General features: G+C 38.3%; 1 protein-coding gene across 3 annotated transcripts in view; it reads left to right on the forward strand.

Annotated features, from left to right (window-relative positions):
* PPM1A (protein phosphatase, Mg2+/Mn2+ dependent 1A) overlaps positions 1 to 13,146 on the forward strand; it is a 34,701-nt gene that overhangs the window by 13,199 nt on the left and 8,356 nt on the right. For 2 of the 3 annotated variants that reach the window (XM_027711754.2, XM_027711755.2), the window contains exons 2-5: positions 1,136 to 1,987; positions 3,772 to 3,889; positions 8,869 to 8,977; positions 11,174 to 11,231. In XM_027711754.2, the coding sequence (XP_027567555.1) occupies positions 1,154 to 1,987; positions 3,772 to 3,889; positions 8,869 to 8,977; positions 11,174 to 11,231 (1,119 nt within the window). In that variant the 5' untranslated portion in view covers positions 1,136 to 1,153. Of the gene's footprint in view, positions 1 to 1,135; positions 1,988 to 3,771; positions 3,890 to 8,868; positions 8,978 to 11,173; positions 11,298 to 13,146 lie in introns of those variants that run through there. The other variant, XM_027711753.2, reaches the window with a different exon arrangement.

Consider the following 13,146-nt stretch of genomic DNA (forward strand, 5'->3'; position numbering starts at 1 on the left):
ATGTAAAATGTGTGACCTATTTTGTATGGTTTTTTAATAATGAATGCACAAATAACCCGATGTGGATTAGAAGGGTGGGTTGGATGGTTAGGGTGTGAAAGCCATGAAGATAAACCAGTCAGTTGACGCTGCCTGCAAATATAACTCTTATTCTCTTAAGCACAAATATTTGCTGCATCACATCCCAATGAGGAGGTGGAGGAGGAGAGGGTGTGCAGTGTATTGGTCTGGCTTGAATCTTAATTCACACATGAATTTACAATACATGCGATTTTATTTCCAAACAGATTTCCTCAGACTTGTTAGGGGCAGTTGTCTTTCAGTGAAGCATGAATACATTAAGGTTTTAAGTAAATCTGCAGCACAGACATCTGAGAAGCTTGCTGCGTAATTTAACTGAAAATCTAAGGATGAGCTTTCACAAGATGGCTGAGCCAAACTAATGGCTTGCTGCTGCCTAAAGGGACAGCTGCTCTGTTCCTTCCCAGCCCTGCTCCTAGATTATCCAGTGTTGCTTTTTCCTTTACACAGACTCTGGCATCATCTTGGTCACTGAGATCATTTATCTGTTTAAAAAAAAAAACAACCAAACCAACCCCCCCTGAACCTGCCCCCCTAAAAGAAAAGCTAATCAGTTTGCTTTCACTTCCCCATCACTATGAGGAAGGCAGAGTTCGAGCAGGAATTTGTGGCCAGCAGGTAGGGATCTAGGGAATGCCACTGTTCTGGAAACATTGAACTCTTTCATGGCTCAGTAATCGCAGGGAACAGCTATTCAGATGTGTGCCAGTGAACAAGTCCTCTTTGAAACTGATTTCATACATACTTATATTAGAGGCTTTTGTCAGAACCATGAATGATAGTGGAATATAAATTTTTCAAGTAAAACAGCTGAAAATACAAAAATAGGAAAAGTGCATTTCAGCTAGTACTAGTGCCTTTGTTTAAATTAGATGAAAGCAATGCAGATTTGACTCGAGACACAGAAAAATCTTAGCTTTATAGCTCTAGTGTTTTGTCATCTTAACATTATTTGTGCCATTATTTAACAGCTTCCAGTAGGATTTTCAAACAAGGAAATATCTTAATAATCCTTTTCTTTTTTTTCTTTTTTTTTTTTTTCCCTTCTTTGCAGAACTGAAGGAAGGTCATCATGGGAGCATTTTTAGACAAGCCAAAGATGGAGAAGCATAATGCCCAGGGGCAAGGGAACGGGCTCCGTTACGGCCTGAGCAGCATGCAGGGCTGGCGCGTGGAGATGGAGGACGCACACACGGCTGTGATCGGTTTGCCAAACGGACTTGATGGATGGTCGTTTTTTGCTGTGTATGATGGGCACGCTGGATCACAGGTTGCCAAGTACTGCTGTGAGCATTTATTAGATCACATCACGAGCAACCAGGATTTTAAAGGGCCAGATGGGCCACCATCTGTGGAAAGTGTAAAGAGCGGCATCAGAACAGGTTTTCTGCAAATTGATGAACACATGAGAGTCATCTCGGAGAAGAAACATGGCGCAGACAGAAGTGGGTCAACAGCTGTGGGTGTCATGATTTCCCCCCAACACACATACTTCATCAACTGTGGAGACTCGAGAGGGTTGCTTTGTCGAAACAGGAAGGTTCACTTCTTCACACAGGATCACAAACCGAGCAATCCGCTGGAGAAGGAGCGCATACAGAATGCAGGTGGCTCCGTAATGATTCAGCGTGTGAACGGCTCCCTTGCTGTTTCAAGGGCACTTGGGGACTTTGATTACAAATGTGTCCATGGGAAAGGTCCTACAGAACAGCTGGTCTCACCCGAGCCTGAAGTCTATGAAATCGAGAGATCAGAAGAAGACGATCAGTTCATCATCCTGGCGTGCGATGGTATCTGGGATGTTATGGGAAATGAAGAGCTGTGTGACTTTGTAAGATCCAGACTTGAAGTCACTGATGACCTTGAGAAAGTTTGCAATGAGATAGTTGACACCTGCTTGTACAAGGTAGCCAGACTTGAGAGAAGCTGAGTTTACTGTGATTTGACTGTTAGAAGTTTATGAACAAGTTAAGAATAAGTTTTGATTCCAGTCTATAAGTGTCCAATGGTTTATGTTAACACGACTTTGACAGTAATGACCGTGTCTCCCACAGAAATTGTGATAGAGGGGGAATGAACACACAACAGAAACAATATGTCTTTCTGGTGGTTTTGGTCAATTAGAGTTTATAATCATGTACAGATACATTGTGATTGATGGAAAACTAGGAACTGATGGGTATTTATGGGCAAGACAGTAACTGCCCTTTCCTGTTTTATAACATACTTTACAAAACCGTAGCTCTTAAGACTTAATCAGGCTAGAGATAATTTTTTCCACTCCTAATCTTCCTCTCCTTTCTTGGACATATAGTAGTAATATTACTGATATAATTACACCAAGATAAATGCAGAATGAATGAACCTTGACTTCATATTTTGCAGTTTAAAATTCCTGCTTAACTATGAAGACCTGTCTTCCTATGTTAGTGTTTATTTTGGTTTAATTACTGTATTTCTTATTCAGTGTTGTGTGATACAGCTCTGAAAGCAGCTCAAGTAAAAGCTGGGACCTTTTGGTTTAACAAATCTGTGTAATTTTGTCAGCAATAACTTTTACTTTGTATTTATAAGTTGCAGGGTGACACAGTTACAGAAGAGGTTCCAAGCACTGAGTTTCATAGCTTGATACTTAATTTCCAAAGGAGCTAGAAGTCATAATGTAAAAAACCAACATTTTTGATTCTAAAGAGACAAGACAGCATCTCTGTTTTTGCCACGTGGCTAACAGGGTCATTTTTTCCTGTTTGGAAGAATGTAATTGCTTTCCAACACTTTGGCAGATTGATAATGCTTATGTTTTTGTTTGCAATTTTTGTTTGGTAGTCCTGAAAACAAATCCCAGGAAAGGAACAGTGGCTTGTGGATGCTGTAAGCTTTGCAGGAGCCAGCTGTCAGCACCTTCCCATGCACCCAGATACTGTTGTTCTGAACGCTGGCTTGTTCTTGATCTTGCTGACATCAGTGGATTTAGTTATCATTAAAAGTTAGGCATATGGATGCATGTTTTGTAGACCAGAGCACAGGGGTATTGAAAGTAAACTGAACAATTACTTTGCATAAGCAGAATTGTGGTTGTATTTTAACATATTCAAGTATTGGGGTTCTGTTTAGTTGGGTTTTAAATGTTTCCATTTCAAAGAATGTTTTTGTAGAGGCCTGGGCACCTCCCAGCTGGTCTTCAAACAAATTCTCTCACTTGTAACTTTCCTTGTTTTAAAAGAAAAGGGCTGGGGGGGAACCTAATAGCTGTGATTTTAGGTGGAAGCACTGTCTGAATTCAGCGCTTTCCTGCCTACTGCTTTTAAGCAGTAATGGTTCTGTTCACCCATCTAATATTCAGCTGTTTTCCCCAAACAACTGGATAGTATTTGAAACAAGATGGAACACAACTTTGTGATTACACATCACTCATGACTAATGTCAGTTTTTAGACCGTGGGCTGTCTGTAACTGGCTCCATGTAGTCTTCAGACCACAAAAGAGGAAAGAACAAAGTGACTTAACAGTTGTACCGGGCATGGAATTCTGTAAGGGGAAATTAATGCAAAGGATAATATTCATCCACAGTAGTAAATGTTGGATTCTAATACCTTATGATTTGTGAATTTCTGTGTGTAAAATGCTTTGATCTGTATTTAGCCTGGTGTGTGTGTATACATTTCTCAAATCATTTTTTCTTTTCCACCAGGGAAGTCGAGACAACATGAGTGTGATATTGATCTGTTTTCCGAATGCACCAAAGGTATCGCCAGAGGCGGTGAAAAGAGAGGCAGAGTTGGACAAGTACCTGGAAAGCAGAGTAGAAGGTGGATCATTTAAAAAAAAATAAGTAACTTTGTTTCTAAACAGATCCCTGGCCCCCTTCCCCTTCCAACAGCTAAACCCTTAACACATACAGGCTTCTTAATAGACCTTCAAGTGCCATTGGCCATCCTGTGTACCTCTGAAAAAGGCACTCATATATGTCCTGAAAAAGCTCTGCTATGAAAGTGCAGCAGCCTATAACCCAGAAAACTATTCAGGATGGCAGAGAATGCATTCGTGCCCAGAATTCTTCCTGAGTCTGTTGACAGCACTAACTTCAGACCAGTGAATCCTGATTCCTGTTACATGGAGTTAAATGAAATAATCAAAATATCTTGCAAAGTGTCTATGAAGATGGTAATTTGAGTGCCATTTTTCCGTATAATTAAATACAAATCAGTTAGCTGTAATATTTTATTGCCAGTTATAGTAGCATTACAACTTGATTACTGTAATCTTTAAGCTAATATATTTACTTATTTGAAAGCTGATCTTTAAGCATTCATGACAAACAAGCTGGGAACTCATCTTACTCTGATAGTAACTTCAAAATTTTTCCTTTAATTTGTATTTCTGGAGTTCTATAAACTGAAACTGCAAGCCTTGGGCTTTTTGGATCACATAAAAATGATACTTGAAATCAATTCATTTAAAGAATTTCTGGTTCAAACTGCATTTATAGTGCCTTTTGGTATTTAAAACCAACCACAGCTTGGAGTTTGTTTCTGAAACATAAGACATGCTGTATGCATTATTTGCATAGGTTAAGTCTATTTCTGAAGTGGACTCCTCTAGACCTATATGTTACAAGTCTAGTTTTGTGTGTGTACTCCCAAGAATCCTTAATAGCACACCGGGCACAATAGGCAGACTTCTTCACAACTATGGTAGCAGTGATTAGTAAGTTAGAGGAGTATATTATGCACTTTTTCCCTCCTTAACTTGCGTGAAGACAACACAGTGCAGCTTCAGAAATCTCACAGAGAGCTTGCCTACATGGGAATTGTGGGTTCAGACATATTAATGTGCAATTTTAAAGCACTTACAACCTGTGTAGGTGCTCCTTCAGAAAGTACCACGTTTTTCAAAGGCCTCATTCACAAGGTCTTGGCAAACTGCATCTGTTCTGCCCCTGAACAAATGTCCAGGCAGACATTTCTGTGCTTTAATCTTAACACTTGCCTGAGAGGAGAGGTTGGTGCCCAGAGAGCGATGGTGTGAGTCTCCCTGGCAGCGCAGCAGGAATACGAGTGCACGGTCACGCTGCGTGAGGGAAGTGTCAGATGGCTTCGTGCCTTGCAAAGCAGGGAGCAGGTTTGCACCAGGCATTTGGAGAGCTTGCTGTGTGTGTGCCCACCCACAGATTTGGTGGAGAACAAGTGTGCTGTACGTTCGCACATTAATTTACAGCACGGCAACAGTCCTAATTTGGGCAAGTGTTGCCTTCTTATCTTAGATATTTTGTCTGAGTTCAGACAAACCCATGACCTAGAATATGGAAATATGTTCAAGTCAAGGCTGCATCTTCATTGTACCCCAGGAGTATTACAATGAGGAAAGCTGGCATTTTTGTACAACTGCTTCATTTTACAAAGGAAGAGCCTAAACACTGGACCTGCATGTGGTTATGGTACATACAATGAGTTTGGCTGCTGGTACTTTGCAGTTATACAAATAGAAAATTTCAGGAATGAGCAAAGTGTGATAATTGCATAGAGGCAGAAGGATTCTGTATGTAGTTATAAAGCACTTTAATACTAATTTAATGGAATGATGTCTGAACACCTTGAGGAAATATATTGTACTTGCCTTCAAGGATTTTGCTTCTTTTTGAGAGGAGTTCTCAATCTTTTGCCTATAGTTGCACAAAGATATTATTTAAATTAATAAATATGTAGTAAACACTACTCACCCCAGCAGCAATTTGTATCAGCTGTGTGCAGAGTTTGACCTTTCACTTACTCATGAGAGAAGTTGAAAGGCTGAACTAAAGCAGAACTTCAAGAACAGGAATTGATTAATTTGGTTACATTTAACTTAATTCCTGTGCAGTTGAGTTGTTTCCGAAGTAAATGGATAATGCCTTATTGAGTAGTAAGGTAGGACTGCTACAGCATCTGAAACTTTATACACTACAGTGAATAATCTTGCTCTTATCTAAGGATACTATAAGAGTAGCAGTGCTTAACTTTAAAAGCCTAATTTTTGGCTGAAGCAACTAGAACATATAAGGAGTACTTTTAGAATGATCTTACTAATCTGTAACATCAATTTAAAGTTAAAGTGAATTAAAATGGAAAGTTGGTCAAAATGCATATCATGTATTTTTATGCACTTCAGTACTCAGTGAAGTCCAACAAGTAATGGGAGTCGATGCTTACTAGTGTGCATCTTTTTTCTGGTTGTATTTCTATTCCCTCAGCCCAGAATATATCCTTATACTGTTAAAAAGTAGTGCAAATTTTAAGACTGAATAGGACTTAGTACTGATGGTCATCTTGAATAAGGAGAGACGACTCAGATTTAGAAAACATAGGAAGTTTTCTACTCACCATGTCACTTAGCACTCTCCTTCAACTGCTTCTGATGTGTTTGTGGTCCAGATTCATAGCTACAATAAATAATGGAAGAAGCAGCAAGTGTGGAGAAGCATCCTTGTGCCATTACTTGCAATAAATCAATGTTACCCCTAAAATATCATGTGAACTTCATGGTAGAAGTAACCAGTCATTCCAAAATGTGTTGCTATTATTTGCACTAATATGTGTTATTGATGTGTTGACTCTAAAAAGAAACTTGTCTAAGCTTTTTTTTCTGTTCTCATTATTTTTTTTACATAAAACCATTCCGTAATAAATAATCCTTACAATATTTATACCTATATAGAGATAAATAATTTTAAGCTAGCTGTTACATGTTCCTTCCCTTATTTTCACAAAAACAAAGCTCTGGCTTTTTCTTAAACTTTGTGTGGAATTCCCATTTTTGAATCCTTTATTTTAGGGTTTTAAGTACATTTTTTCCAGTACTTGATGCCATGAAAATGTGTAGAAGGTTTAAAAGTAAATTAAAGATTGGGGGGAGGGTTGAAGGTGTATTGAAACAAGATAATTCCAATAAATTAAACACAGCTAGCAGACCGACTCCATTTGTTGTGTCTTCAGTGTTCATTCAGTCTGTATCTATAGTTTTATCAAAGTATAAATGTATTCATTTAGTGGAGACTGTATGTTAAATGTACTGCAGTTACAGGTTGTGAAACTGTGTAGCATAGGTCAACTATAAATTCCTTATTTTTGTACAGCAGAACTTTAGCACTAGCACAATGTAGCATATACTAGATGTTCAAAATTGCACAATAAAGGAACTTGGCAAACCAAATCCGAGATCTTGGCTTCTTATTCAGATTTAAGAGTCTTAGATTATTTATTTACTAAACATTAGATGGTAAAATGAATTTTGGCTGTAGATTTTGAGGAAACGGCAAATTTTTGAGGGGTCTCTGGTGTGCGGTGTCATGTATTTGAAATGTAGGTTTTGAAGTAAACAGCTTAAAGCTTTGTGCTGCAGAGTCTGATGCTGGTTGAGGACTAGACAGTGTTTCCACTATACCTTGCAAATAATTTACACAGCCTGACTGCAAAATAGAGCCGATGCTTTTTATAAACACACACAGCCCTGAAAAACTATAACACGAACAAGAAGTAATTCACAACTGTTGGTTTTAATTTTTTTTTTTTTTTTTTAACTAAAAGGGACTGGATACATGTTGGTTTTAAAGGATTTCAATGTGCTTTATCTCACAGATTATAAAATGGAAACTTGGTATGTTCTTCTGGAATTATTTAGGGCAAAAACTGAATGCTAGACTATTTTTCAGAAACGGTACTGATGAATTCCAACTACTTTCAAACTGTGTAAATGCTCTATTACATGAAAAATAGTGTACCTGTACATATGTGCATGTATAGATGTGCACATATGTACAAATTATTGTATGCATGTTGCAATATTCACTTGAAGATCAACAGCACCAGGTCTTAATAGTTCATGTATTTTGCAATTTCTGAGAGCTCCTGTTTACAGAGAAACCGAGGAGATGCATTTCTTGCTTGTTCTTTAAGTTTCCTAAAATCCCTGTTTAAAGAGCGGCTCTTCAGGGGTGGTGTGGTCTGAAATCTCTTCAATTCAAATAAAATTGTGTGCTTATGGCTTGAGGAAAAAAAAAAATAAAGCAAACGCCAAAAAAAAAAAAAATCCAACCAGGCCTAAGAATAAAGTTAAAGAATTAATTTCTTGGCAAACGAGACTGTGGCTATAATACAGATTCTCTTCACCCAGCAGCTGGAGTGGATCAGCTTTTAAGTATCTGCTCAATATTTAAATATCCCCTGAGTCGAGGATGGAACTGTCAATTGGATGTGATGTCCCTGGCTATTAATTTGTATGTAATAATTCTTAAAATTTGCATATTGCTGTGATGCAGTGAGATACAAGTATTGGCTGATGCACATACAGCCACAGGGGTTATTTTTAATATGTCTGACGTTTTGTTTCTTGAAAATATTATGCTTTCTGTGATGGCAATAATATTTTATCTTCTGTTGCAGCCATAAAGCTGATGTTAATATCTGCCTCATGCCCTGGGCATTTCGTTGGGGAGATATTACGTCTTCTATCTAGTGTATAGCAGGAAAGCCATTAAAGAATTTTTTTCCCCACTGTTACTAGGTAGCTGTGTATTTCCAAAACCAGTGTGCATGTTAACAGCAGTGTATCATTGTCAAATCTGTTACAGGCTCTTTTCCTTTCGGAACCAAAAGTAACAATTACCATGTTGAGTACGATCTGTCTTTTTTGTTTTTTTGTTTTTTTGTTTTTTTTTTTAAATGTTAAGCTGCCTTTTTATAAAACTGAGTGTTTCAATCTTTTAAAGTTAAATTTGGACTGCACTTACAAAAAAAGTACTTCTGATTCCCAGAGATCATAAAGAAGCAGGGTGAAGGAGTGCCAGACTTAGTCCACGTGATGCGTACGTTAGCAACTGAGAGCATCCCAAACCTCCCGCCCGGGGGGGAGTTGGCAAGCAAGTGAGTTCACATCAGTGTACATGTGGTTTTTGATTTAAATCCCAACTTAACTGCAAGGCCACTCTTAAAAGTTGGGGGGGGGTGTAGAAGGGAGGGAAGAAGGGTACAGGACAAAAGGTGATGATCTGTTCTCTAATTTTTATTACTCAGTTGTTCTGAGTGAAAAGAACGGGCATAAGAACGGAGTTAACTATGAATCACTGCGAAAATTAAATGTCAAACTGTAGTTTTGGGAAGCAATGAGGGTTTTTTAAGGGTGGCCTGAGTGTTGTTTTTTTTTTAATTAACTGGGGTTTCTGGGGGGGAGGTTACATTTGAACGTGCAAAAATAATGCACTGAATTTAGTGATTACTTGGATATGTATTTCTGCACTTTGACAAGAAGTGATATGCATAAGATGTTTTGTTTGGCAGCTTTCTTTCCTTGTCTGTAGCTAAAGCCATGTTGTAATCACTTAAAAATTTGCTTTTGTTTTCTCTCTGCTTGTGACGAATCTGAAAACAAGATAGAAGTCTATAAAAAAAAAGTGGGAAGTTAAATTTACAGCTTTGTCTTTGAAGAATTCAGTGATGATGCTCTGTGGCTTCTCAAATGTTCAGTCTTTAAGGAAGCAATGTCCTTAGCTCATTTGCACCCCAAACCAAGTGCTTTTTGGTTCAAAAGATTGTTCATGAGCCTGTGCTGTGTTAAAATGAATTGGGCACATTTGGTACAGAGTATTTTTGACCTTTCAGAGTGTGATTTTTGTATTGTTACACCAAAACGTGAAGACTTTAGGCATGTAATTGAATAAATGACAAATGAATAAATTGAATAATTATAAAATAACTGTAAAGACGGCTTCTACAAAACTGTTCTTCTATGAACTGTTTGACTTGGAAAAGAAGAGATTGCAATTTCATGTAAAATAGCATCTATTTGGGACATTTTGCTGTAGTCTTGAAGTATCAGTCAGTTACTCATGAAATACAGCATACAAATTGGTTTTTCTTCATCTCCTTTGGTTAGTGGTAGCATCGTGGTTGTGAAGAAATGCTGAAGTGACAGACTTCTGTGGGATTTTGTGTCTTAGTGATGCTGGTTTGAATAGGGACTGATAAAAATGTGAATTTAATTGGATGTTAGTGTAACTTAAAGCACTGTTGCCAATTTGGAAGGAATATAATGCTTTTCAAGAAATCTGCCTTTATTTAGAATCAAAGATACCTATTTCTTGAGAGATAAGGGAAACTTTCCAGTTCATACCTGCAACATACTTTGTCTGTAATTGCTTCATTTTATTGCTTTAAATCCAGCCTCTTCTTCCTATAATCATTCATTGCATTCACTGTGATGTTTATTCATGGTAGTTCCTGACTTTTCAGTATTATGGGATGATTCCAAAGCCTGTCATCTGCTCTTTTTTCTTCTCATGTACTCCTTTGTGATTGCTCTGCATGCATTCATCAGCAGTTTAAAGGTGGTTCTTTGAAGTTTGTTTTGTATCACAGTTTCAGTCTCCTTCTACTTCGTCACACTTGATTTTGCAGAAGGGGATCTGGAAGAAAGTTGCTTTTAAAGTCCAGCCTATAATTCCTGTTTTTTACTCCCCTCTTTCCTTCCTGGTCTCCCTCCAAAGTTGTTTACTTATATACTGGGAAAGGCAAAGACTTCCTCTTCCTTCAGCTTCACATTGGATTCTTTTTTTTTCTTTTTTTAATTTACTACCAATTTTCAAGAAAACTTTTTCACCCTGTGTTACATAAATAAAAATCATGTTGCTCACTTACATGTGGATTGCAAATTTTCTATTAATATTTATCCATCCATTTCTTATCAATTTTCTATCAGTATTAGAAAAACCAAGAATCCCAGAGACGAAGGTTAATTTCAAGCTATCTTAAATATGCTAAGCATGTTTTCTTTTAAAAGGAGGAAACTGTCAAGATGATTGAAATAATTTTTAATATGTTTTGCCAGACAAAATTTGCCTCAGTCTGAAGATAGAATACACAAAGCTGCTATTTGCAGTTTAATGTCTTTTTGGAGAAAAGTTGCTGGAGAGTATTGGACCTATCATTGTAGAAGAGTATTCTGTGAATTTACAACCTTTTAAAGTTTACATTTTAAATTAAAACTGTACTTAGGGAATTTGACTTTAGAGAAGAAGAAAGACACAACCTTAAAATCTTGTGGGGTTTGTTTTTTTGCTCTAGACGGAGTGTGATTGAAGCCGTTTATAACAGACTGAACCCCTACAGGAATGATGATGCTGTAAGTATCCTTTCTCTTACATTACCTTTACCCCCACCCCAGTTATTTTAGCTGCTTTGTAAAGAAACGTTGCTAGTTTTTGTTAAAGACCTCTTCCCCAAGGAAGGAATAGCAGTGTTGTGCTCTTGGGACTGTGTTCCGTGGTGGTTTTCTGCTGCCTTCTGCTGATCACAGTCTCAAAACTCCAGCGTGGTTGACTCATTTGTCCTCTGGAATGTCATTATTTCAGTCCTGCCTGGATTTCCAAATGCTGCCAAATGGTGGAAAGAGTCTTGGGGGTTTTTCCCCTCTTTATGGGCAATGTTGTCCCCCAAATATCAAGAAGATAATGCCTCTACTTAAAGGTTAAACAGATGTGTAATTATCAGCTTTAAGAATATATTATTCACTAAGTGGACTGGGGGGGAAAACCCACAAACAGAAAACCTCTAGAATATGGACTGTGGTCCCAATTGCAGCTTGATCACCAGAAACAACGTTCTGTCAGCAGAAGTGCTGTATGTCATGAAGTAGTTAAACTGATCCTTTTACCCATCAGCAAAAATTGCTTAAATGTGACATAAGTGAAATGCATCCAGACAATAAAGAGTTGGGCATTCATTTATTTGTCTGTCCTTGTTCTATTTTTAGCATAAAAATTCCTAAATAGTGGCTGAAAGAGAATGCTTTGCCTTGAAAATACATTCTGTACAATGTTGCTGTCCTACAAATGTACAGTACACAAACGTTGTGATGATGTTCGTGACTTGGATACCGAAATTTGCATATGGAATAGTTGGCAAGCAGCTCGTGCATTTTTACTCATACTGCTTTTATTCTTCATCCTGGCACATGAAACAACCATTTTAGTCTTTCATATAATTGTTCTCCTTTGCTACTTCTGGTCTTGAAGGAAAAACTGGAGGTGGTACTTTTGCAAAGGGTAATTTCAGTTTGTGTTGTTTTTACTACACCTCCGTGCCAACTGTTCCCCTCCATGGTTTGTAATGGATTCTGTGTGCGAGTTTGAGTGAAGGGTGCAGAACTTCAGTGCTAAGAAATTATCATGTGTGGCATTGCTAGAGACTTAATTAGCCTCTTTTCTCTCCAAGGAGCAGTAAGGCAGTGCTTTAAAGACGAGTAATATTTCTACCTCCTGCCGTCTTAGTAATGACGGGGAAGTGTAGCTGTGGAAGCACCAGGATACACTGTTGTTAAAGCCCGTGGTGGCCCTTAATTACTTAAGGAAAGGGGAGCAGGTAATGCTGAAACAACCAAACCAAAGGTGGCTGCACAGAAGCAGTTTGATGCCTGTGCTGCTGATTTAGCTGTTGATTTAGCTGTGGTCCCAGTTAGTTGTGGTTAACCTGTGTAACCCCCGAGGGGGCAGGGAGAGAAAGCTGAATATAGAGCACTCTGAGCAAGGGAAAAGGAAACAGACGTGACACAAAGGCAACTGGATTAAAAAACACCTAGTAAAATTAAACATTGGTTAAACCAGGGATTGGTTAAACATTTTCCAGGACTGTGGTAGTTACACAAAATCCACTCTTGCCCATGGGACTAAATGGACCAAATGTTAGAGACGCTGGAACAGGTTGCCCAGGGAGGTGGTGGGTGCCCCAGCCCTGGCAGTGTTCAAAGCCAGGTTGGATAAAGCCTTGAGCAGTCTGGTCTAGTGGGAGGTGTCCCTGTCTGTGGCAGGGTGGGTTGGGACTAGGTGATCTTTAAGGTCCATTCCAACCCCTTAACATTCTGTGATTCTCTGATGACACTCAGGTGGCCATATGGTTATGATTTGGAGCATGACATGTTTCTACTTCCCTTTTTTGTTTGTTACATACATTTATTTTTTCCTCTTGTGGTTTTATTACTATCCAAAATTAGGGTTTTCTGCAGTTGTCCAAACTACACATCTGTAACCTTAAATTCTAAG

This window comes from Pipra filicauda, unplaced genomic scaffold (genome assembly GCF_003945595.2).
Source record: "Pipra filicauda isolate LSUMZ 115617 unplaced genomic scaffold, ASM394559v2 scaffold304_size882533_pilon, whole genome shotgun sequence".
NCBI lineage: Eukaryota > Metazoa > Chordata > Aves > Passeriformes > Pipridae > Pipra > Pipra filicauda.